Genomic DNA, 21,540 nt, shown 5'->3' on the forward strand with positions numbered 1-21,540 from the left:
GAGTACCGGGCACCGGGGGGCACCGGGCGCCCACCGCCTTTATTGACAGCGGCCCGCAGCCCCCCCACCCCGCTCAGCCCTCCGCCGGCGGCGTCCTCCTCGGCGGGGCGGCGATCAGTTTGCGCGCAGGGGAGTTCTCCAGCTGCCGGAAGGTCCTGGTGGCTGCAACCGGGTGGGGGGGGAGGAACGTCCGTTAACGGCCGGTAACGACCCCCACCGAGTCCTCCACCCACCCCCGCCGAGGGTCTCCCGCTTACCGAGCTGCTCCGACAGGCGCCGGAGGTACTGCCGGCTGTCCTCGCTGAAGGCCTGCAGCAGCTTCACCGCTTGCTGGAGTTCATCGAGCTGCAAAAACACCATTAAAATAAAAAAAAATAATAATAATAAAAAAAAAAAAGATGAAAAATCACTTAAATCCATAAGGGGACGGGACGGGATCTATTTCCTGCTCACCACCAGCTCCATGCAGCTCAGCACCTCCCCCTGCTCATCCAGGATCTTCTGGTAGTGGGGTTTGCTGCGGAGGACCTGGGCCTGAGAGGTGTGGAGGTACCCGAGGGGCTCTGCCCGTCCCCCGTCCCGCCGGCGGCTCTCCAGCTCCCTGCGGAACACAGATCCCCCCATCGGAAAGCGCTCGGAGATGGGGCTCACCCCCCTCCACCCCCGGCCAAAGCGGGGTCACCCGCAGCCTCCAGGCGGGTTTGGAATGTCTCCAGAGACTCCACCGCCCCTCTGGGCAGTCTCTGCCGGTGCCCTCACAGTGAAATTTTCCTCATTTCCCGTGTTCCGGTTTGTGCCCGTCACCCCTTCTCCTGTCAGCGGCCACCGCCGAAAAGAGCCCGACGCCGTCCTCTCGCCACCCACCCTGTAGCTATTGATCAGCATTGATCACAGAATCGTTTCAGGCGGCAAAGACCTTGAAGGTGTCCAAGTCTGACTGTTAACCCGTCACTGCCACCTCCACCACCGACCCCCATCCGCGCATCTCCCGGGATGGCGACTCCACCACCTCCCATCCCGCTGCCTGACCACCCTCTGGGTGAAGAAATTGTTCCTAATATCCAAATCGGATCGTAGAATCGTTACGGGAGGAAGAGACCTTTCAGATCATCAAGTGGACAACGAGATCCCCTCTCAGCCTCTCTCCTCCAGGGCGGCCCCGGGTCTCTCGGCCTTTCCTCAGCAGAGAGGTGCTCCGGTCCCCTGCGCATCTCCGGAGCCTCCGCTCTCCAGCGGTTCCCCACCCTTCCTGAACTGGGGAGCCCAAAACTGGACACAGCGCTCCAGCTGTGGCCTCACACCAGGGCAGAGCAGAGGGCTAGCATGACCTCCTTCCACCTGCTGGCCACCCCAGGAGACCATTGGCCTTCTTGACCACAAGGCTGGTTCCTGGGCAACCTGTTGCCCCCCCAAGTCCCTCTCTCAGAGCTGCGTTCCAGCAGGTCAGCCCCTGACCCGTACCGGTGCGTGGGGTTATTCCTCCCCAGCTGCAGGAGGTTCAACCCTTGTTGAACTTCACCAGGTTCCTCTCCACCCAACTCTCCAGCCTGTGCGGGGCCCGCTGGCTGGTGGCACGCCCTTCCCGTGTGTCAGCCACTCCTCCCAGCTTTGTGGCACTGGCAAACCCGCTGTCCCCTCAGCCAGGCCGCTGTCGAACAAGACTGGACCCAGCACAGACCCCTGGGGACCACCGCTAGCCACAGGCCTCCAACCAGACCCTGTGCCACTCATCAGGACCCTCTGAGCTCTGCCGTTCGGCCACTTCTCCATCCACCTTGCTGTCCCCCTCTACCCCACCCTTCCCATGTCACCGCTTTGCTTTTCCAACGCCAAACGCCGCGGTGAGACGGGGGTGAACAATCCCCACCTGGACATTTCTTCAGCGCTCTCCTGGTAGCGCAGTAAGAGCTGATCCCACGACCGACACTCGGCAGAGAACCTGTGAAGCGAGAGGAGAGAGCGGGGCTGTACCCGGGCGTTCCCTCGGAAAAGCTCAACTGCAGCGCAGGCCCAGAGGAAAAATTAAGAAGAATTAAAAACACCCAAAATACGCTCTCGGAAGAGGCATCCAAACCCATACTGGTGTTCGAGTCGATCTTACCTGGCAATGTACTCCTTAACTTGGGCCACCGACTCATCCAACGTTGAATCCAGTAAAATCCTAAAGTAAAGATACGACATCGGCCTCATATAGGGAGATCTATATGTTCACACGCGTATGGCAGAGGGCTCCGCTGCCTGTTCGGTGCTTCTGCAGCGGAAATGCTTGAAATTGCGGAATACAAAAGAGAAAAGTCTCCTCAACAAAGATAACGCCTCTCTGAGCATTCGCTGCGCTGGTGGCCCAGTGGTATCGGCCCCCAAAATCCTTGTGGCCGCAGGCAGCGGGGTTACGCTGCCCGCTCGGATGACTGGCAGGCCGTAAAGCTAAACCAGAAACACAGAACCGCGGAACGAGAAAACAATTTGGGTTGGAAGGGACCTTCAAGCCCCGCCAGTGCCACCCTCTTCCCCGGGCTGGGCCACCTCCCCCCAGCCCAGGTTGCCCCAAGCCCCGTCCAACCCGGCCTTGAACCCCTCCAGGGATGGGGCAGCCACAGCTCCTCGGGGCACCCTGCGCCAGGGGCTCACCGCCCTCACGGGGAAGAATTTCCCCCCGCTGTCTCCCCTAAATCTGCCCTCTGCCGGTGCCAAACCGCCCCCCCTCGTCCCACGGCTCCCCCCCCTGACCCAGAGTCCCTCCCCAGCTCTCCCGGAGCCCCTTTAGGCACTGGAAGGGGCTCGGAGGGCTCCCCGCAGCCTTCTCTTCTCTGGGCTGAACACCCCCAGCTATATGTGATCCCCCAAATATATGATCCTTCTTATCCATGTGCATACACCTGCAATTTTTATATATATTTATTCATTTAACAGGCAAAATCTTATTTGGTTTGCCTTTGACTTGTGAACCGCTCCCCTCTCGGGACCCTGTGTGCGTACCAAGGGATAACATAGTGGTTTTTTTCCCCGCTTTGAAGTTTCACCCCCCTAAAATCTGCTGGCGTAACCGCACGCCAGCCTTTCCTCGCTGCCTCTGTCAGAGTTGCTGACATTAGCAGCTCATTAAAATGTTTAAATAAACCCACAGTATTTCAACACAACTGGGTCAGGAAGGTTTACGCTGGCAGGGCGAGGTCCTCGTAGGTGGTAACAGACGCATGTTGTGCTCAGCTTCTCCCCTTTCTCCCCCAAAAGCCACACAACTCGCTGCTTACGCTCCGCAGGAGATGAGTTCAGCGAGTCCTTACCCTTTAGTGTCTTCTACGCAGCTCTTCAGCGTTCCGTCTCGTTTCAGCTTCTGCATGTATCGCTTCAGGTCTTCTGAAACCGAGTGCACTGAGGTGAAGACAAAAATAAAGCGGGATAAAACAATGCTCGTACCCACTGCCTAGAAAAATACGAACACCGAGAAACCAAGCTGTTTCCTAACCAGCAGATCCTGCTCCGATTCCTTGCCAGCGACATTCTAGTTACTACAGATACCATTTTCTGAAGGAATAACTCATCTCTGTGGTCACCGTTTACTTTAGTGCATCCATTTGTCTTCCCCCCACCAAAGCTGTGGTCACGCACAGCATCTTAAAAACGCATTTAATGCATTTTTGGCTGCACCACCACTCCCCCCCCTTCTGCTGGGTTTTAATTTGAGAGGTCGCCAGGGAAGGGTCGGTGGTTTTAAGTTCCGGATTATCCTTGCCGACACACGTATCACACCTTACCGTTGGCTTCGAAAGCCTCGGGGCTAAAGCCGTCAGTTTGCTTCAAGATGTGTTCGAACTTCTGTGCAGAAAACTAAGGGGAGATGGAAAAGAAGGTCTTAGCGCCCCTTCGCGAGTTGTACGACAAAGCTCGTGGGAGGATTCGTTACCAAAGGAGAAAGGAGTCCCTCCTCCCCCAGCCCATATTTCACAACTCGACATCAGAACATACCATTAGTGGCAGAAGGAATGCAAGAGAAAAATAATTCACTTTTAAAAGAGAGGATCTTACCTGGAAACTGGACAACAGCAGCGTGGAAAGCCGGTCTATCTCTGGCAGATCCAGGCTAATGGATTTACTTAATTCTGAAAAATCAGAACAAAGTCATTTCAGAACAATTAAATTCACACCAAGGTACAAACGGCCAGAATGTTCCTGAAAGGCACCAAAAGCTGCTGTTGTACAGGAGGGCAGTTTTGTCCTGGTTTGCAGGATACGGAAGGAGCAAGAGAAAGAGGGAGAAACAGAGTTCCTAATGTGGAAAAGTCACGCTTAAGGCTCCGCCGTGGAAGTAAAAAGGCAGAGACTGCAAACCATTGGTTGACAGAAGCCATTAACGCAGCACCTCCTTTTATCCCCGGGTACCTGGACCTCCGAGACCTCTGCCAACACAGGCGTCAGCAGCTACAAGTCTGGAATAACACAGTTATACTGTCATAGCCCTACAAATCATGCCACGAAATTAAATTTCAACTTGCTGCGGGCTGCCCTGCAAGTTTCTGGAGAGCTCGGCAAAGGGAGCGGAGCAGGTACCAGTGACATCTTGGTGAACAGGAGGCAGAGATTTTCGGCGCTTTGTCCCCTTCAGGCTCGAACGACACCAGGAGCGACGTTTGGCTTGAGGACTGGTGAAGAGCGGTCTCGGGCACAAGTTAAAAGAACTCGACGCCTGGTCTTTCCTGGGACTGCTCTTCCAGGGAGACAGCCTCCTGGGGCTGGGTCCCAGGGGCCTTTTCCTGAGCTCGGGACTTTCGTGGGATCTTTTCCTCACAGCCGCTGCGGTCGTCTCACGGGGACTAACATTCTTCTTGCTAACAGCAGTTCTGTCAGGTGGCGTTAGGAATTGCTCAGGATCCGCTTTTTTCTCTCCAGGATCAGATTCTGAGAAAAAAGGAATATAATCAGTATTTTGGCAGGGAAAAAAAGAGAGGAAAGCATCTTTCCCAGGGAGTCAAAAGCACTGAACCTGTTCTTCGTGCTTCACTTTCTACCTGTCCTGGTTTGAGCGATACGGGATTCATTTCTATTTCAGTAATTTTACTTTTCAGTAAGGTCTCTTCTAATGCTTGGGAAAACTGCAGTTTTTAGAAGACTCTGGTGTCTGAATTTGTGAAAATGTTGACTTGATGGCCAGCTCTGGGATGTGGGTTTCAAGGTCTCAGTGTTTTCGAGCTCGCCAGGCGCGGGGATGAGGAGGAGCGAGACCCGGGCACTTGACCCAAGCTGCCAACAGGGTTATTTCACACCATGAACGGCATAGTCAATATAAATTAGAAAGTTTGCTGAGTAGTTTCTCTCTCTCTCTCGATGACTGCCATCCTGAGAACTCCTCACCCCGGTGCCCGAGCCCTGAGCCCGTCCCTTCCTCCCGAAGATGCAGCGCTGGCAGTGTCCCACATTGGCTCTCACTGCTGGGAGCACACAGCTTCTATGGATAGAATGGGCTGAGCGTAATGCTCGTATATTTTATATTGGTATCAGAATCAATATTGATTCTTTAGCATTATTAATATTAATTATTCAGTCTTATTCTATTAAATCTGTTTACATTTCACCCCTCGGGCTTCCTTGTTTTTCCCACTTCCCCTTCCCGGGTGGAGAGGGGTCATCAGCTGATAGAATAATTCTCTACACCCCAATAAATTGTTGTGGGTTCTTCAAACCGTAACAGTACCTCGGAGCAGCAGCAGCAGCGCTGAGGTGCCGTGGCTGGACCACCGCTTCACAGCCCCCCAAGCCTGCCGGTGCCTCCGGTTCTCCTTTCCAGCACGGAAATCCTTCTCCCGGGCTGGTGCCACCGGGGAAGAGGGGTGATGCTCGGCACTGCCCAGCGCTCCCAGCCCCACCGACCCCCTTAGAATCACGGAATCGTCTAGGTTGGAAGGGGCCTTTAAGATCAACGAGTGCAACCATCAACTTAACACTGCCAAATCCACCACAAAAGCCGGGCGGAGGTGGTGCTGAGGGCCGTGGCTTAAAAGCCCTCCAGGGATGGTGATTCCACCACTTCCCTGGGCAGCCTGTTCCAGCGCTTGACAACCCTTTCGGTGAAGATATTTTCCCTAATATCCATCCTAAACCTCTCCTGGCGCAACTTGAGGCCGTTTCCTCACGTCCTCTCGCCTGTGCCTTGGGAGCAGAGACCGACCCCCCCTCGCTACCCCCTCCTTTCAGGGCGCTGTAGAGAGTGAGAAGGTCTCCCCTCAGCCACCTTATCTCCAGGCTGACCCCCCCAGCTCCCTCAGCTGCTCCTCACAAGATCTCCAGACCCTTCTCCTTGTGCTCCAGACCCCTCACCAGCTCCGGTGCCCTTCTCTAGACACGCTCCAGCAACCTCAATGTCTTTCTCGTCCTGAGGGGCCCAAAACCGAACCCAGCACCCGAGGCGGGGCCTCACCAGTGCCGGGTACGGGGGGACCATCACCGCCCCGGTCCTGCTGGCCACACTCTTCCTGATACAGGCCGGGATGCTGTCGGCCACCTTGGCACACTGCTGGCTCATATCCAGCCGACTGACGGCCACCACCACCACCCCCCACCCCCTCAGCTCCTTCCCCGCCGGGCAGCTTACCTGACACCACACCGTGGGCCGCGGGGCGGGCTCCGCCGGGGGAACGCTGAGGTGGAAGCGGGGGAGAAGTGGTGGAAAAACGGTTAGGAGCCTGGCAGCGCGGCCTCCCCCCGCCGCGCCGCGCCGCCCCCCCCCCCTTCCCCACCGCTCACCTTCTCCTCCTCCGTCCCCTCAGACGGCCGCCGTGAGGGGGCGGCGGGGCAGCAGTTTCCCGCCGGTGGCTCCGCCATGGCGGCGGCGGGCGCGCGCGCGCGCAGCGGCCGTTGAGCGCGGGGCAGGGCGGGAAGGCGGCGACCCGAGCGAGGCGCATGCGCAGAGGTGGCCCCGCCCCCTCAATCCCCTCCCGCCCCCCCCCCCCCCCCCCCCCGCGCGCGCGCGCGCGCTTCCCGCCCTCCCCTGAGGTGAGGAAAGCTGAGAGGAAAAAGGGGAGGGGGGGAAAAAAAAAAAAAAAATAAGGCTTTGGAAGTTTATTATCTTTGATAAAATCTCAACTGAAAGGGGTGGACTCTGTGTTAACAGCTGCAGAAATGCACAAAAAACCCTATTATGATCCATGAGGACGTCAGGTGGATTTTGCTGGGTTGGTTGGTTGGTTGGTTTTTTCACTAGACATTACATTAGAATTACGTGGAATGACACAGGATGGAAGGTCCTACCCGCGAGCAAAGTCCAGTGAGAGGTTTGGTAAAGCAACGTTCTGATTAATTAGCTCAGAATGAATTCTAGTTAAGAAAAGCTTATTTTCCTATACAAAATTACAATACAGAGAACGCATACAATTACAATACAGGGGGTTTAACTGTTAGTAGCTATCAACTAGAACAGAAATTTCATAGTAAAAAACTTCATGGAAATTAAAATAAGTCAATTTTCTCAAGCGGCAAAACTTGGGCCAAACGCCAAGTTCTAGAAGAGACACTTTCCGATTCTCACCGTAAAATCCGTAGTTTAAAAAAAAGGAATTTGGTTAGGAAAATGAAGCAAGTTCTTTTAAAACAATTTCACATCCCAATGGGCATAAGTAAAAAGAACTCAACTGCGTGAGGCTGAGAGGTAGAGAGGTATCATTGTAATCACAATCTTCTATTGGTTCCAGGGGGGTTTCTGAGGTAATTAGCTGTGTGTCAAGTTGTATAAACAATAGTATTGGCAAAAGAGCAACATTGACAAATTACACTAATGACCTCTTTCCTCTCATCAATAGGTCCTAAAAACTTAATTAGACGCATCCGAATTAACACTTCCAGGGTCTCCAGCAGGTGAAGTGATTGATGAAGGGGTGGTAGCATCCTGCCAGCTGCCATTAGCCTGCAGGGGGAACAAATAGATCCTTTCATTAAATCTTTACGAAACTCCTTGCAGACAACAAAATACGCCTTTATACGTTTCCGCCTTACAAGCCACGGGAAAGGAAATAACTACACATCGGCTCTGGCAAAGCACAGTCCACAAATATCCCGTAAAACCTCTCCCCCCCCCCCCCGATTTTATGGTGTTACTCTTATAGCTTGCGCTATCTCCTTATGGCAGGGATTAACTCCAGCGCACAAATTTTCCAGTGAGCAAAGCCAAAATTTTAAATCAAGTCTCCAGGAGGGAAAGGCTGGTATCTCAAACGACATCTTTTCCAGATTTTTCCCATCCCCACATCGGAGGTGGTCAAGGGAATGAAAAGTCAACACATATTCACCGATCATTAACCCATGTCGGGCAGAATTTGCGTTTCGAGTAAGTAATACCTCAGTACATCTTACATCTATGCGCTGCGTCGTATACAAAGGATTCCCCACAATTGTGTCGTATCTTCCTGTCTGGTGTATGACATGATGTAAGGAATCCATCTAGAACAAGATGCCGCAGAGAGAGAGAACCGTAAGGACAAAAAGCCACGTTAAAGAAAGGCAGCAGCACGTGGCACGTATCTGCTGGGCCAAAAAGTCTTTAGACCCGGGGCAGCTTTTCTTGCAGGAAGATGAATTTTCTTTGCGGTTCTTGCCATTAAGTGATCTCTACCTCGCTAGCTCGTTACCCAGCAGAATTAGAGCCTGTCACCTGTAGCTTTTAGGACAGAGGAACGGATTTTACGCAGTTCAGATGGATTAAGAAATTCATCAGAAAGCTTAAAACGAGCACGGCAATACTGTTACCCGGAAACCCTAAGCAAAGTTCTACTTAGATGGAACAATATTGACTCTAAAATGAGAAAATACTCTTTCATTAATGTAAATTTAAAGGGATAGAAGAATGGCAGCAGGTTAATTTAGGCATCAGTTCATTCTGCAAGAGAAAATTCCAGTTCCAAGCAAAAATACACATTTAACCACCATTGTTTCTTGACTCTTATTGGAGAAATTTGGCTCTAGTCATTTCTTGCACCCTAGCCAGTGGTGCCTAGAGACAGAAAAGTCCATCCCTACCTGGAATTAAGAGAACCTACTTTAAAAAAGATAAAATAAGATTGTGTAATCCAACCCTGCTGTTCAAAGCGGGGCCAACTGCAGCAGGTTGGGTTTTGAGTATCTCCGAGGACGGAGACTCCACAGCCTCCCCGGGCAGCCTGTTCGTACCGGATAAAGGGCAGAGAAATGGGATTTTAATATTTATCTCACTGCTGAAAGTATATATTTATTTTTCGTTACTGACCTGTGACTGCACATTGGCTCCCACTGGGGAGCTCTGGTAGGAAGCCAATGACTGCAAGTTTATAAACGAATCTCCGGAATTTGTCATCTTAAAAGAGCCAGAGGAAGCTGAAAAAACAAAAACAAAACAAAACCACCAAAAACGTGTTTTAATGAGAAATAAAACCCACCAAAAATGGTTCTTCAACAAGTATTACTTAAGTTTAAAAGAAAAAGAAAACCTACGATGATTTCAAACACCGTTAGTCCGTGGTACGAAATTGTCAGAAGCAATAATTAGAGCCTTTCAAGCAGACGGACTCGTCACCGGCGCTCTCACCCACCTGAATTTGGTGTGGAGGGCGAATTTGCCTGGTTGCCTTGAGCCACGACATTAGTTGCATCCACTGCTGTTTTCGCAGCATAAATATTGGCTTCTTCTTGGAACTTCCCCATATTTTTTTTGTATCGAATTCTTTTGTTACCAAACCAGTTGGAAACCTGGAGACATATATCGCTGTCAGCGTTTGAGCAAATTATTACCTTTTCCACTATATCCGGAACTTACCAGCAAAGGAGGTGTTTTAAACTAGGCTTCAAGCAGAAAATACCTACTGCTAAACCCTTCAGAATAACCTAAATCCTATTTAAAGTACCAGTAGCTGAAGCCTGTTGCTAACTATGGGGAAAAAAAAACAAAACACTCCATTCAAGGAAAAATAAAAAGACAATTCCAGAAAAAACACTTCATACCTGTGAAACTGTGATGCCACCTTTCTTTGCTAGCTCTTCTTTGGCCTCTTCGCTGGGGTAAGGATTACTCAGATGCGAATAAAAATATTCATTCAGTACTTCCGTTGCCTGTTTGCTGAAGTTACGTCGTTTACGCCTATAAAAATATTAGTTATTCCTATTTAAATGGTGTTATAGAGTAGACTGGCAAGAGTACGCTTGGCTTTTTTTCCTCTAAAATACTTTTTTTTTTTTTTTTTTTGGAAGGAGAATGTAAGAATTGGGTGGAATTAAATAGATGTTGATGTCAAAGCAGGTGTAACAGCCGGCCAATTCTTAATATTTACATTAGATCGACACTGGGAACGAGAAACTTGAGGTTTCTTACGCAACCATCGGCACCAAGCAACAAAAGAAGTTCAGACTGAAACGTCGGTTATCGCTAAACCGTGTTTTCCCGTACCTGGCGTCAAGGAAGCGTGAGCGCAGGATCATTACTGCCTCGCACGTGCTCTGCTTCAGTTGCATCTGGATGGTGCTGAATTTGCCGTGGATGATGTTCACCATGCGCTCGATTTCTTTTGGCGAAATCGGCCTTGTTCTGCTCTGTTCCCTAAGCAGGTTCATCACGTGGGTGGTGAACTCACTGCAGGCCTGAAAATACACACAGTTGTATCGACAAACAATAAAATACCCCAGAATTTGTTTCCCCCACAAGAATATATATCCAAAAAAAAAAACACTTCCGAGGCGTTTCCATGTTTCAGCTTTACTCTATTTACCCTTAAAAAACGGCAACAAAGATAAACAAGACATTCATTATCTTTAGCCTGATGTCCAGTCCCTCTATCTTCACCTCACTTCTGTAACACTGAGATAAGCTTTCAACTGAATTTGCTATCCTCGCGTTCACCTGAATTCATTCTACCTCTTGCTCTGTTCTTAAAACCAACACCAAAGGAAAAAACGGTTATTTTTAATTGAGATGATAAAAACTCTTCCATGCAGAAAGATCACCTGTTCATATTTCTCTAGCTCAGAGTGGTATATCTGTCGGATCTGTGACAGCTTGGCCCTGTAGTCAGAGTGTTCAATGCTATTGTCATTTGGACAGCCACCTGATGTTGCTGCTACAGCCATCGGTCCTCCTCTTCCTCTTTTCTCGGGCCCGGAGACACCCTCCGCCAGCAACATGTTATCTAGTCTCATTAGTTGAGCATCTGGGGGATCTTCTTCCTGAATACCGCGAATACTTAACACTAGATAAATATAAAGAGGGAATCAGAAGATTATTTCCGGAACAGGAAAGCGCAGCCACTTCAGTTCTGGCAAAGCATTTAAACGCTCTTGAGAGGTTTTAGCAGGTCTTGAGCTCAAGAAAAAGAGAAAAAAGAAAAAAAAAAAAAAAAAAAGAAGAAGGGGGAGTGTTTAATGAAGCAACACATCAGAACAAGCAGGAGCGAGAAACACCAAAGCACTTTTGAAAACCAAAGTTTTCAAAGACGCGCAGACGGTAAGACTACTCGGGGTCAACCTGGTTTATGCTACATTTAGGAAGTATTTTCGCAGTCTGTAAAAATTAGAACGAGGTTCTTGCAGAGCAGACGCCCCCGGATCAGCCCGCTGCCTGGCTCCTGGCACCGTCCTCAACAGCGTTCAGCGCCAGCTCGTGCAGACGACGGCAGACGGACAAATGGCCTGAGCCGCTGGGACAACTGCTACGTCTCCACGTCCAGGGACGGAAACCAACACCCCACTGGTGCAAGAACCGCTGGGATCGGTACCAGAGGTGTGAGTTTGACCTCATCTGCTTCATACGCCCAGCGTACACCTATGCTCTACAGCAGCGGGCTACCAACTGAAGTCTTAACAGCGCTGAATATTAAAATCTATTTTAAAATCGATCAAAATCTGAAACGACATGAAAAAAATGCACCAGTTTCCTTAAGTGTAAATTCAGCAAACCCAGACCGCAGCCCTCTGTATGCTCAGATTATTCAAGTGGGATTCCAAGCAAATTTGTTTTAAAAACTTAATTTCCCAATTTTTTTTGACAATTTGCTATGAACTTCCTTTTTTTTTTTTTTTAAAAAGCGTAAGAACTCATAACATATTGAGTCACTGCAAAAAACACCAACAGCTTTTTGGCTTTTCATTTGATTTTAATGACCAGACAATTTTAGTTGGATGAACAGTTGGTCTTAACCTTGTGAAACTACCGAATTCTAATGACCTTTTCCAAATTGTAACTGGCGGGTTAACGGGACCAAAGATAAACACAAAAGACCTCTTGTTATGCAAAGATTCTAGTGCAAGGGCAGGAGAACAACGTACAGACACGAAACATAAGCATTTATATTAATTTTCAGCATTTTGTAGGCAAAAGAATAGCTCATCTTAAAAAAAAAAAAACCAACACAACAGTAATTTTGAACACACAAGCAGCCTAAACTTACAATCACGTGGCTGAACTTCCTATTTTGCAGGCTACACAGAAATTGCTACACAAGTCTGAAGAAAAAAAAAAAGAGCGCTTTGGAGTGGCTGCAGACCTTCGCTCTGTCGCAGCGGTCCGGGGCGTCTCCAGAACATCCCCAGTCTTTTTGCAAGCGGAAAAAGGTAAGGCAAAAATAGCTATAACTGGGTAACTGCTCAACTCGAGCTAACGCAGCAATGAGAGAGGAAACTGTCGACTATTTAAGAAGTTCGTGGCTTATTTAACTCATTATGGGACTAAAATTAGTGATAAAAAATTAGCAGACTACCTACTGCATACACCCATGACTGAGTGAACGTTACAAGAAATGAAACGAACACAGAAAAAAGGGGTTTTATTTATTTGTTGGTGGACTTTTGTTTTTAAAAATCGCCAGTTCTCCTTCCTTCCAGAAGTCCCAGCAGCGGGTTCACTGGTGGCCATTTGCTCCTCAGTCTTTTTAACAAAACTCAGACTAAATTCTTTGGGCTGACAAGCGTAAATTCAGTGGAACAGATTTTGGTGTCACCTTATTTGAACGTGCTTCTGCCAAACATCTTTTTATGCACATTATGATGCATATCAGAGTACCTCGTGTTGAAGTCAAGCTCCCAGCTGCAGCTTAATTTTATGTCACTTGTCTAATTATGGTAATTAGACATTAGTTATCATCAATTACACCTAAGCCCGTCTGAGGTTGACTGCTGAAAAGCATATCTAAAGCACCTTCCCAGCCTCGAGGGAAGAAGCTGGGCGGCCGGCTCTGCTAAGTCACAAGAAACTAGAAAGGAGTTAACCATCATCAACACATCATAAACTGCATTTCCAACCCAGTGGTTCAAATTTGGATTTAATAAACTCTCTGAAAGGTGAACAGACCTGGGAATCGATCGAGTCGAAGAAGCTCGGTCTGTTCAACGAGCTCCATCAGGTTGATTTTAAACTTTGGCGTAACCGCATCTCAGTATGTCTGACAGTTAAAACACAACAGAAATCATCGCCACAGACATTACTTTTAAATTAAAGCAATCATCTCACGGAACAGACAGCTTTTGCTTGAACTTTATGTTTACTCCTAGTATCTTCACCTAATGATAATACTTGTACAGATCATCAGTTACATCAGATTCACTCAAAACTACCTTTTCGGTGAATTCCTACTGCTGTTTGCTGCAAGTAGCAGCCAGCTCCGATTTCCGAGTACGAGAGCTGCAGCTGTTGCCCTACCAACCTTCCAGAGCTGATCACCTCAGCAGACGGCGCAAGGGGAGAGCAAAACCATTGAAGCTGCAGGAACGCTGCGCTCACACCAGCTTCTGCAAGTTCTTCTTGAAAGTCTGGCAAAAACAACTCCAGAAGTACGTGCCGTACCCCCGGGACTTTCGGCAGGGTAGCTGCATCTACCCTGCCAGCTTTCGGCACTGCTTATTACCTACCGGTTCGCCACGCTTCGAGGAGAACGCTTCTCTAGAAAGCTCGCCCCTCTCAGCAGCCTTTTGGCCATCACATTTTTGAAGTTCTCACAATAGTTTAAGAACATACCAACCCTCGTAATACTCAAGGCTTTGAGTCAAGACGCCAGGAGACCGGAGTTATGGCACAGTCAGTGTTTTAAGCATGATTTAGAAGGTCGTTGCGTAACGGTAAAATCCTTCACACTTAAATCCTTCACACTTAAATCCTTCATAATCCATCACTTTTATGGATGTTTAAGAAAAACCCTACACTGGCTCAAAAAGCCCAGAGAGTGGCTCCTGTCAGACGTACCCATAGAATATTGTGCATTCTTTGGCACATCACCTACCAGATAGTCATCAAATATGTAAAATAATTATACTAAGCAAAATGAAATTCCCATCATTTCTAATTAATCTTTAATTAAAATACATCACAACCTAAGGTGCTGAAGCCTCACTCAGTATGCAAATGCAATCATTACAATATATTTACATCTCATTAATTAAAGATTTGCAGTTCTGTAATGAACTGCACAAGATCACTGGTACCAAAATAAGTGATGCACGCTTTGCTTAGACTCACTTTTCCTTTCCGAATTTTCCTTCATCGAGCAAGTAATGCAGAAGAGCACGATAAATGCATCTATTTGGTATAGAACACACAAAATTAGAACCAAAAGCTGCCGTATTAGCCCCAGAACTGCCCAGCCCGTACTGTGTGAAGCGTAAAATACCTCTGAAGAGTGGAAGGAAGCGGGCAGCCGGGTCCTGGACCTGCGCCCCTCCTCGTCCACGTCTCAGTTCTTCCTGGGCGATCCCATCACCCCTGTTACACTTGCAAAGATTTATCCTACAACTCGCACTAAATACCCACTCCTGATGCTTTATTCAGACAGAAGGGTTTCCTCGAATCGCTCCGTCAGGTGAGAAGGCAAGGAGCGTATTTTTTTTTACTAGCAGCAATCTTCTAACCACTTCTTAACGCCACCGCCACCACCCCTCGCGTGACACCAAGCAGATTTTTCAGCCCATTTTTCAGCTAGCCATCCTCCGCGGGGATACCGGCCTCCCCAGTAGAGAGAACGACATCGCTGTGGGTTCAGCTGGTCTCAAAGCATGGCCACAGGAGAGTGCTTTCTCCAAACCCCAGCCAGGCTCGCACCTCCGGGGAGAGAGCAACGCGAATGGAAACAGAAGACAAAAGCCAGCGGGGCTCCGAGGAACGAGACTCGGCTACGTAAGGATGTCAACAAACTCAGCAACAAAGAGAAAGCGTGTTCTTCGGCCACGTCGCTTGCCAAGTTTTATGACCGAATGAAAAAGGACCCGTTGAATTAACTCAGCCGAGTGCCACCACATGAAAGGACGGACAGCGGGCTGCAGCTAGCAACGACGAGAAACAATAAAAAACGGGACTCCATGTTACCACGCTGCAACACACACGCTCCCCACCACAGGCCAGAAATACAGAATCAGAGTCCCGCTGCGCGGCGTGGTCCGCAAAAGTGGGTAGAAACACACTTTCCCTGCCCCAAAGGGCCTGAGGCCCATCACAGTCTGGTGTCCTCCCAGCACGGTACCATCAGCCGAGAAGAAACACTCGGAAATGTAATATCCAGCCCCGAAAGCAGGCATCATTAGCACTACGGGTGTTTCACTCCGATTTTAACATAGACTTATGCCACGTTTGAATTCATATTGCTTGAATCGTACCTGAAGTGTAACCCAACCAGCAAAAACCCCGTTTGCTGCATAGATTAAAAACGCTCCAAACGCTTCTGGGAGTTCCCAAAAAATTAAGCGGGCTTTATCGGACGAGATGCCCCTTCAAATAGCCGCATACGCTCCAGGCATCTATTTAAGACTTGAAAATAAATCACCTATTTTCCCCACAATTGGTTTAAAATAAAATAAAAAAAAAAAATAAATATTGAAATCCTCGGGTGGGGGGGACCCGGGGCTTGAACAAAACATTCAACGCGGCCAAACCTATTTTAATTACAAAGAGCCATTTGTAATTTCTTTTTAATTAATAAACGCTACCGGGGAGAATTTTTCGGCACCTTCCAGCTGGCTGCCCACTGCAAAGGCGTAGGGCTTATCCTGAGCTATTGTGAATGACACCAGCGCTCCAACAAAGAGTGAAAGAAAGATGGGGGGGGGGGGGGAGGAACATGTTCGAAACTGATTTCCGAGCTAGAAAAGAAGCTTGCGTGCCTGGGTCACAAAGAGAGCCCAAAACCTCGCGCTACAGTATGGCCAGGCTTTTGTTTGCTTCAAGCCATAACATCTGCTCCCCATAATTTAAATAAGGAATAGACAGACCATCAGACATTCAAAAACCTATGAGACCAAAACAAATCCAGCATAACCGCCATACCGGAGCCTGTTCCTGCGAGTGTCCTGAGCTCGGAGAAGTCACAGTTTCAATCAATAAACCGCAGAAGGCAGCTTTCAGCGCAGAAAGCAAAAAACGCATGAAAGCCCCTCTTTACGGACAGCGATCCTTGAAGGACAGACGGCCGTAAACGCGCGCGCGCGCACCCCCTTGCTGCCATGATTTTTTCTTCGGAAGCAAAGTGCTGTCACGAGAATGCAATATACGCGACCAAACTCCCCAGAAATGATCTCGCGTAATGTCTGCCTCAAAGCCGCCCTGGACGACAAGGGCACGGCAGAGGGCGGAAGCGCGTGGGCCCTCACTTGGCAATACATAAGGAGCGCTGCCAGTTTGGGTAGTGCAGAAAAAAATAATACACGTGGAGGTTTAGGACGTTAAATGTTAATAAAACTTAAAAAAAAAAAAAAAAAAAATACAACCCCAAACCTCACAACAGAAAAGCACCGCCATTTTAGTTACGTATAATGAAAGTAGTTATTCTCTAAAAAACCATCAAAATTCACTCGTTTATAGAAATTAGGTATTCAAACAAGACTGCTGAAGTGTTCGTGTATGAGCATCTACTGCGTAATCCAAAATCGAAATCCATTTGCCCCGAGAGCCTCTGCTCCTCCACGAGAGCTGTGTGACCACCAACCCCCGTCCTGACGCTTCTGCGTTTTCCCATATCCCCACGCGTTCTGCCTTACTCTCTCTTTTTCGCCATAATACAGTTATTTGTCAACTTTGAACTCTTACTACCACCGCAATTTTGGTACCGATTCCTTAAAGGAAACGAACAAACAAAAAGAGCTTAACACCACAGCGGCGTTATTGAGAATTCTCGAGGTATCCAGGCCAGACGTCAAAAAACCCCAACCTAGAGATTCTTCACCTGCACACAACCAAAACTCAAACGAGCAGCACCGTCTTCTCCAAACCTGCGCACACACAGCATTATAAAAAGCCCATCAGAACAATTTCCAGCTTACGGCGGACTATTAAGCCAAAAAACCAAACCAAAAATTGCCGTAAGTTGTAGAATCTACCAGGGAGAATCGAGGCCACGGGAAACGAGAGCGGAGCTGAGGACTGAACGGGGCGGGGTTTGGTTTTTTTTTGGAAAGCTGAGGCCAGGAAAGACATCAACGCACCTGTTTTCTCCTTGATCTCGCACAGCACGCTGAAAAGAGCGGGCTTCATTCTGTGGCAGTTCAAGGCGTGTTTTCTGGAAGGGAAGAAGAAAGGAGGAGTGAACTCCAACGGCGGAGGCGGCGCACGACGCCGGGGCTGACAGAGAACCGGCTCGCGCTTCACCAACAGCCGGTTAGCGCAGAAAATTCAGAAAGAAATGGGCAAGTTCTGGTGAGCTATTCCACCACCTAGCAGCAAACCGTCGTGTCAACATGCGGGCCTTATAAAATTCAAAATTCTGCGCCGCTTATAGGAACCGTGAGCACCTGCAGCTCTACCAGAAGGGTATTTTCTATGTGGGGATAAAAAGTTCCTTCCGGAGTTAGTACGCTTCTATAAATGCCAATAATAATGGAATCCCTCCAAACAGTAGGGAAAAAAAAAAAAAAATAGTGTTTTTAGAGCGGAGAACACAACTGCCGCTCACTGACTCGCCCGGCTTACGCGAGCGGCCACCGGATCCAATGAAAAGCAGATGGGATTTAACAACGTTTCAGTCCCAGTTTTCCCACACCTCCAATTTGGCCTTTTTGAAGCTCTTCCGGCGTTTGCTGGTTTGTTCCCCCCCTTCTCGCCAGGAAGGGACAGCGTTAATTACACCGTTAACGCAGAATCTGCCCTCGTGTCTCATCCAAACAGAGAATTACATCTTTTGCCCAGCGGAAAACACACGCGGCGTGTGGCGAGACGGGGAGGAACGGTTCCCCACGGCGTTTGGATCGAGTCGCTCGGATTTCCAGGGCTGTGCCCACCTTCCGCTGGAAGTCCGGGGAAAGAAGTATCTCCTCAAAGATACTCCTCAAAGAAAGTCTCTTTCGCTTCTTGTGACCCCTTTCCTAATTCAGAAATAATACTGAAATCGCCTTTATAACCAGGTTTCGTTATGTTTTTTTTTTATACAAATACAAACTGGCCTTCCTTCTCGCACACCAGTCCCTTCTCCAGCTATGGGGAACAGCGCTAATCCAGGGGCTCGGCTTCCTCACCGACCGCTGGACTGCCGGCCAGCACGGGAACGCCAGCTTTTAACCAAAATCGCCCAAGCTGAACTCGATTGGCCGCTGTCCTGCAGGACACGGCCCGAAGCAGCGTAAACCCGGGCAGCGACGGAGCCGTGGGATGCAGCGGAGCCCACGGCAAAGGGCCGGAGAACAAAGGCAGCGGAGGAGACGAGACGGCCCCGTGGAGTCTATTGTCCTCGGAACACCGCGGAGAGAGGGAGAACCAACTCCCAACCTCCAGCCCGCGCTCCCCACCCGGGTCTAAAAACCGCTGTTTCGGTGCAAAGCAGGAGAGATGCCGGCCCCAGAGATAATTGCGTAATTAATACGGCCGCTAACCCTGGGGAAGAACACCAAGGCGGGAACGCGACGGGTTCAAGCGCAGCGTTAAACTCACCCCGGGCAGATTAATTTTCCTTTCAGTGAAACTTTCCCTCAAGTTTTCAACTTGGATGTTAAAAATTCTCCTGGCGTGCGCAGAAGAGACCCTCTGACGCGCCCGAGGCAATAAAAGAATACATACGAACCCCATCGATGTGCGCTTTTAATACGAAAAAAACTTATCCCCAAGAAATACCGCCGCGGTAGCGAGGTGGGATAAGCCGCGGGTGCCCGGCCCTGTCCCGCTCCGGCGCTGGGCTTCGCTTTCGCAGCCCCACGTCCTCCCCGCGAGGCCGAAACCCACCAAATTTCTTATCCAGGAGGAAAAAAAAAAAAAAAAAAAAAAAAAAAAAAAAAAAAAAAGCTTCTTTTATACACATAGACGTGAAAACACACCAAAGGTGCGTTAAAATGTGGCGCCTTCCAAACAGGCTGTGCTTCAGCCGGACTTCGACAGCGTTTCTTTAAAGTTGTTTCGTTTAAACAGGGCCGTTCTTACCCCGTTCTTCAGCTTTTCTTTGAAATTAAATCTCCCGACGGATTTTTGCCGCTCAAAATTCTCTGAAATCGGAGGCTGTGAGAGAAAACCGCAGCTCTTACGCAACACAGAAAGGTGAATCCACACCTACAGAATCCAAACAGGAGCCGCGGGCGGTGATCTCTGACATACAGCGCCAGGGAGAGAAGGAAAATGGAATTTTGGGGGAAAAAACAAGGCTCCTGCGTGCGCGGCACCGCCAGCACCGCTCACGGATTCCACCGCCCCCCGCACTGCGCTTGAAAGTTCCCCTAAAGAGTCCATTCTACACCCAAAATTCTAACGTTTTTAGAATTTAGAGTTATATTCAGGGAATCCACTCGTCTGTTGGGAATCGGGTACAACGACAGCAACCGGTGAACCCAAAACCTGCGAAACTTTAGGCAGAAATGTATAAAAAAAAAAACGATGAAAATTGGTACTGCGGCGATGGGGAAATGGGGAGACGACCCCCAAGTGGGAGAGCGGCTCCAGATGAACGGAGGGGGGTGGGTAAAAAAAGGCCCAAAATCCCATTTTGCTGATTTTTTTAAAAACATTCTGCCGAGGCGGGGGGTGGCGGGGGCTGCCGGCTAATTACGGCTAATTACCCCGTCCCAATTAGGGCCGGGAGGGCGCCCCAGCGAACGCCGCATCCCCGGGATTTCCCGGCTGGCTTTGCCCTGGAATTACCGCCTTTATTTCCAAAGGATAAACTTCATTATTTCCCTTTTAATTATAATTGAGAAGAAACTTCTTGACGCGGGTGAGACCTCCCGCGACCCCCGGTTCCCCCCGCCCCCCCCCCCCCCCCCAACAGCAGCCGCCGCTTCTGTTTTCCCGGTTTGTTTTCACGGCTTTTTTTCACCGGTTTTCCCGTTCCCGGCTGTGTGTCAGGCCGGGCAAGCCCCCTTCCACCCGGGATAACGGCTGCAATTAGATCACTGGGCTAATTAAGAATGGAAAATTAACGAGCAGGAGCCTGAGCATCCCCCCGGTACCGGAGGCCTCCAAAAAACACCGGAACACCGGGAACCGAAGGCGGCACTTTCCGCTCCCGGAGGGCCATTTCCCCCCCGACCCCCCTTCCGCCACCGGACCGCTGCCCTCCGCCGCAGCCCCCGGTAAGGACCGGGGCAGAGCTGAGTCACGGGAAGGCGGCCGGTACCGGGCAGCTCCGCCGCGCCCGAGCCCCCCCCCCCCCGCTCCCCGCCCGGCGGCCGGGCCCGCCGGTACCTGGCCTGGGCCTCGTCCAGGCTCTGGTCGGTGATGGCCATGATCTGCTGCAGGACGTCGCCCGTGTCGTGGTGCGCGGCCGGCGGCGGCCCCGGTGGGGGCGCGGCGGCCGGATCCCCGGCGGCGGGCGGAGGGGGCGGCGGGATCCCGCCGGGGAGGGTCACCCCGGCTCCGTGCGCCGCCGCCGCCGCCAGCAGCCGCGACGGGTCCTCCATGGCGGGGGGCGGCGGGGCCGGTCCGCCGCCGCGGCTCCCACACAACAGGGCCCAGCGCCCGCAGCCCCCCCCCCACCGCCGCCGCCGCTGCCGCCGCCGGGCCCGCCCCGCGCGCCGCGACGTGCCGCGCCCCCCGCAGGCCACGCCCCCAGCGTGCGGGGTGGGGCGTGGCCGCCGAGCGCCCGGCGCTGGGTCCTAGCGCCGCCCGCCGCCGCCGCCGCCACCTCCTCCCGGTTCCCCGGCAGCTCCGTTCGCCGCCGGAACGTCCCGAAGGGATCAAATCCGCGCCGTGACGTCAGCGCGGCGATCGGCCGTCTCATATGGCGATGATATTTGGAGGTCCCCGCCTAATTAACCTCTGATTTGTCTGGGCAGACAGTAAACAATGCGAACATGCAGAGGCGCATTTAAGCGCGGCGCGAGGGTTCCATTAATTGCCCATCCACCACCGGGTTTGCATATATCTGATGTCCGACCGAGCGTGCAACAGACGTGGTACTTTGTCCTGATTCCCCACTTTTTGCGCTCAGAGAGAGCACGACTATTCAGATGGATGCAAATGGAGTTTTATCAGTAAGACGCACAGCTGAGGGAAGAATTAGACTATATACTTCTTTGTTACGAAAGCTGTTCACGTTTTTGAGTATCCTGAGAAAACTCTGTCGCTTCAAATTGATTTATTCTTCCCAATTGCCTCTAAGCTACTGGCCTCCTGGACCACCACCACCACGAGCACCAACC

The 21,540-nt window shown here is 50.4% G+C and overlaps 3 protein-coding genes across 4 annotated transcripts in view; all 3 read right to left on the reverse strand.

Annotated features, from left to right (window-relative positions):
* Positions 1-21,540, reverse strand: part of UBL5 (ubiquitin like 5) — a 114,875-nt gene that overhangs the window by 74,301 nt on the left and 19,034 nt on the right. The gene's annotated exons all lie outside the window — the stretch shown is intronic.
* Positions 4-6,830, reverse strand: DSN1 (DSN1 component of MIS12 kinetochore complex). Its single transcript, XM_082496729.1, has 11 exons — positions 6,742-6,830; positions 6,590-6,635; positions 4,552-4,899; positions 4,030-4,103; positions 3,759-3,831; positions 3,288-3,375; positions 2,102-2,161; positions 1,868-1,939; positions 454-601; positions 258-345; positions 4-162 (listed from the first exon to the last, which is right to left on the reverse strand). The coding sequence occupies exons 1-11, from the start codon at positions 6,817-6,819 to the stop codon at positions 74-76; spliced, it is 1,164 nt and encodes a 387-aa protein (XP_082352855.1). The 5' UTR covers positions 6,820-6,830; the 3' UTR covers positions 4-73.
* PBX4 (PBX homeobox 4) lies at positions 7,042-20,799 on the reverse strand (the record flags this gene model as incomplete). Of its 2 annotated transcripts, none has more annotated exons than XM_082496581.1 (9): positions 7,042-7,897; positions 8,344-8,430; positions 9,233-9,339; positions 9,555-9,711; positions 9,964-10,099; positions 10,406-10,596; positions 10,960-11,201; positions 17,410-17,483; positions 20,585-20,799. In XM_082496581.1, 9 exons carry the CDS (start codon positions 20,797-20,799, stop codon positions 7,805-7,807), a joined length of 1,302 nt encoding a protein of 433 aa, XP_082352707.1. In that variant the 3' UTR covers positions 7,042-7,804. The 2 variants fall into 2 exon arrangements, with proteins under 2 accessions (XP_082352707.1, XP_082352706.1); XM_082496580.1 differs by having other exon boundaries at positions 8,329-8,430.

The sequence above is a fragment of the Vanellus vanellus genome, assembly GCF_965231255.1.
Source record: "Vanellus vanellus genome assembly, chromosome: 30".
Lineage (NCBI taxonomy): Eukaryota > Metazoa > Chordata > Aves > Charadriiformes > Charadriidae > Vanellus > Vanellus vanellus.

Coding starts and splice junctions, on each gene's coding strand:
- DSN1 (XM_082496729.1), bottom strand. CDS start 6,819: ATGGCGGAGCCACCGGCGGGAAACTGCTGCCCCGCCGCCCCCTCACGG. Junction 4,900..6,589: donor GGCCCACGGTGTGGTGTCAG/GTAAGCTGCCCG, acceptor CTTTTTTCTCAG/AATCTGATCCTGGAGAGAAA. Junction 3,832..4,029: donor TGCTGTTGTCCAGTTTCCAG/GTAAGATCCTCT, acceptor ATCTCCCCTTAG/TTTTCTGCACAGAAGTTCGA.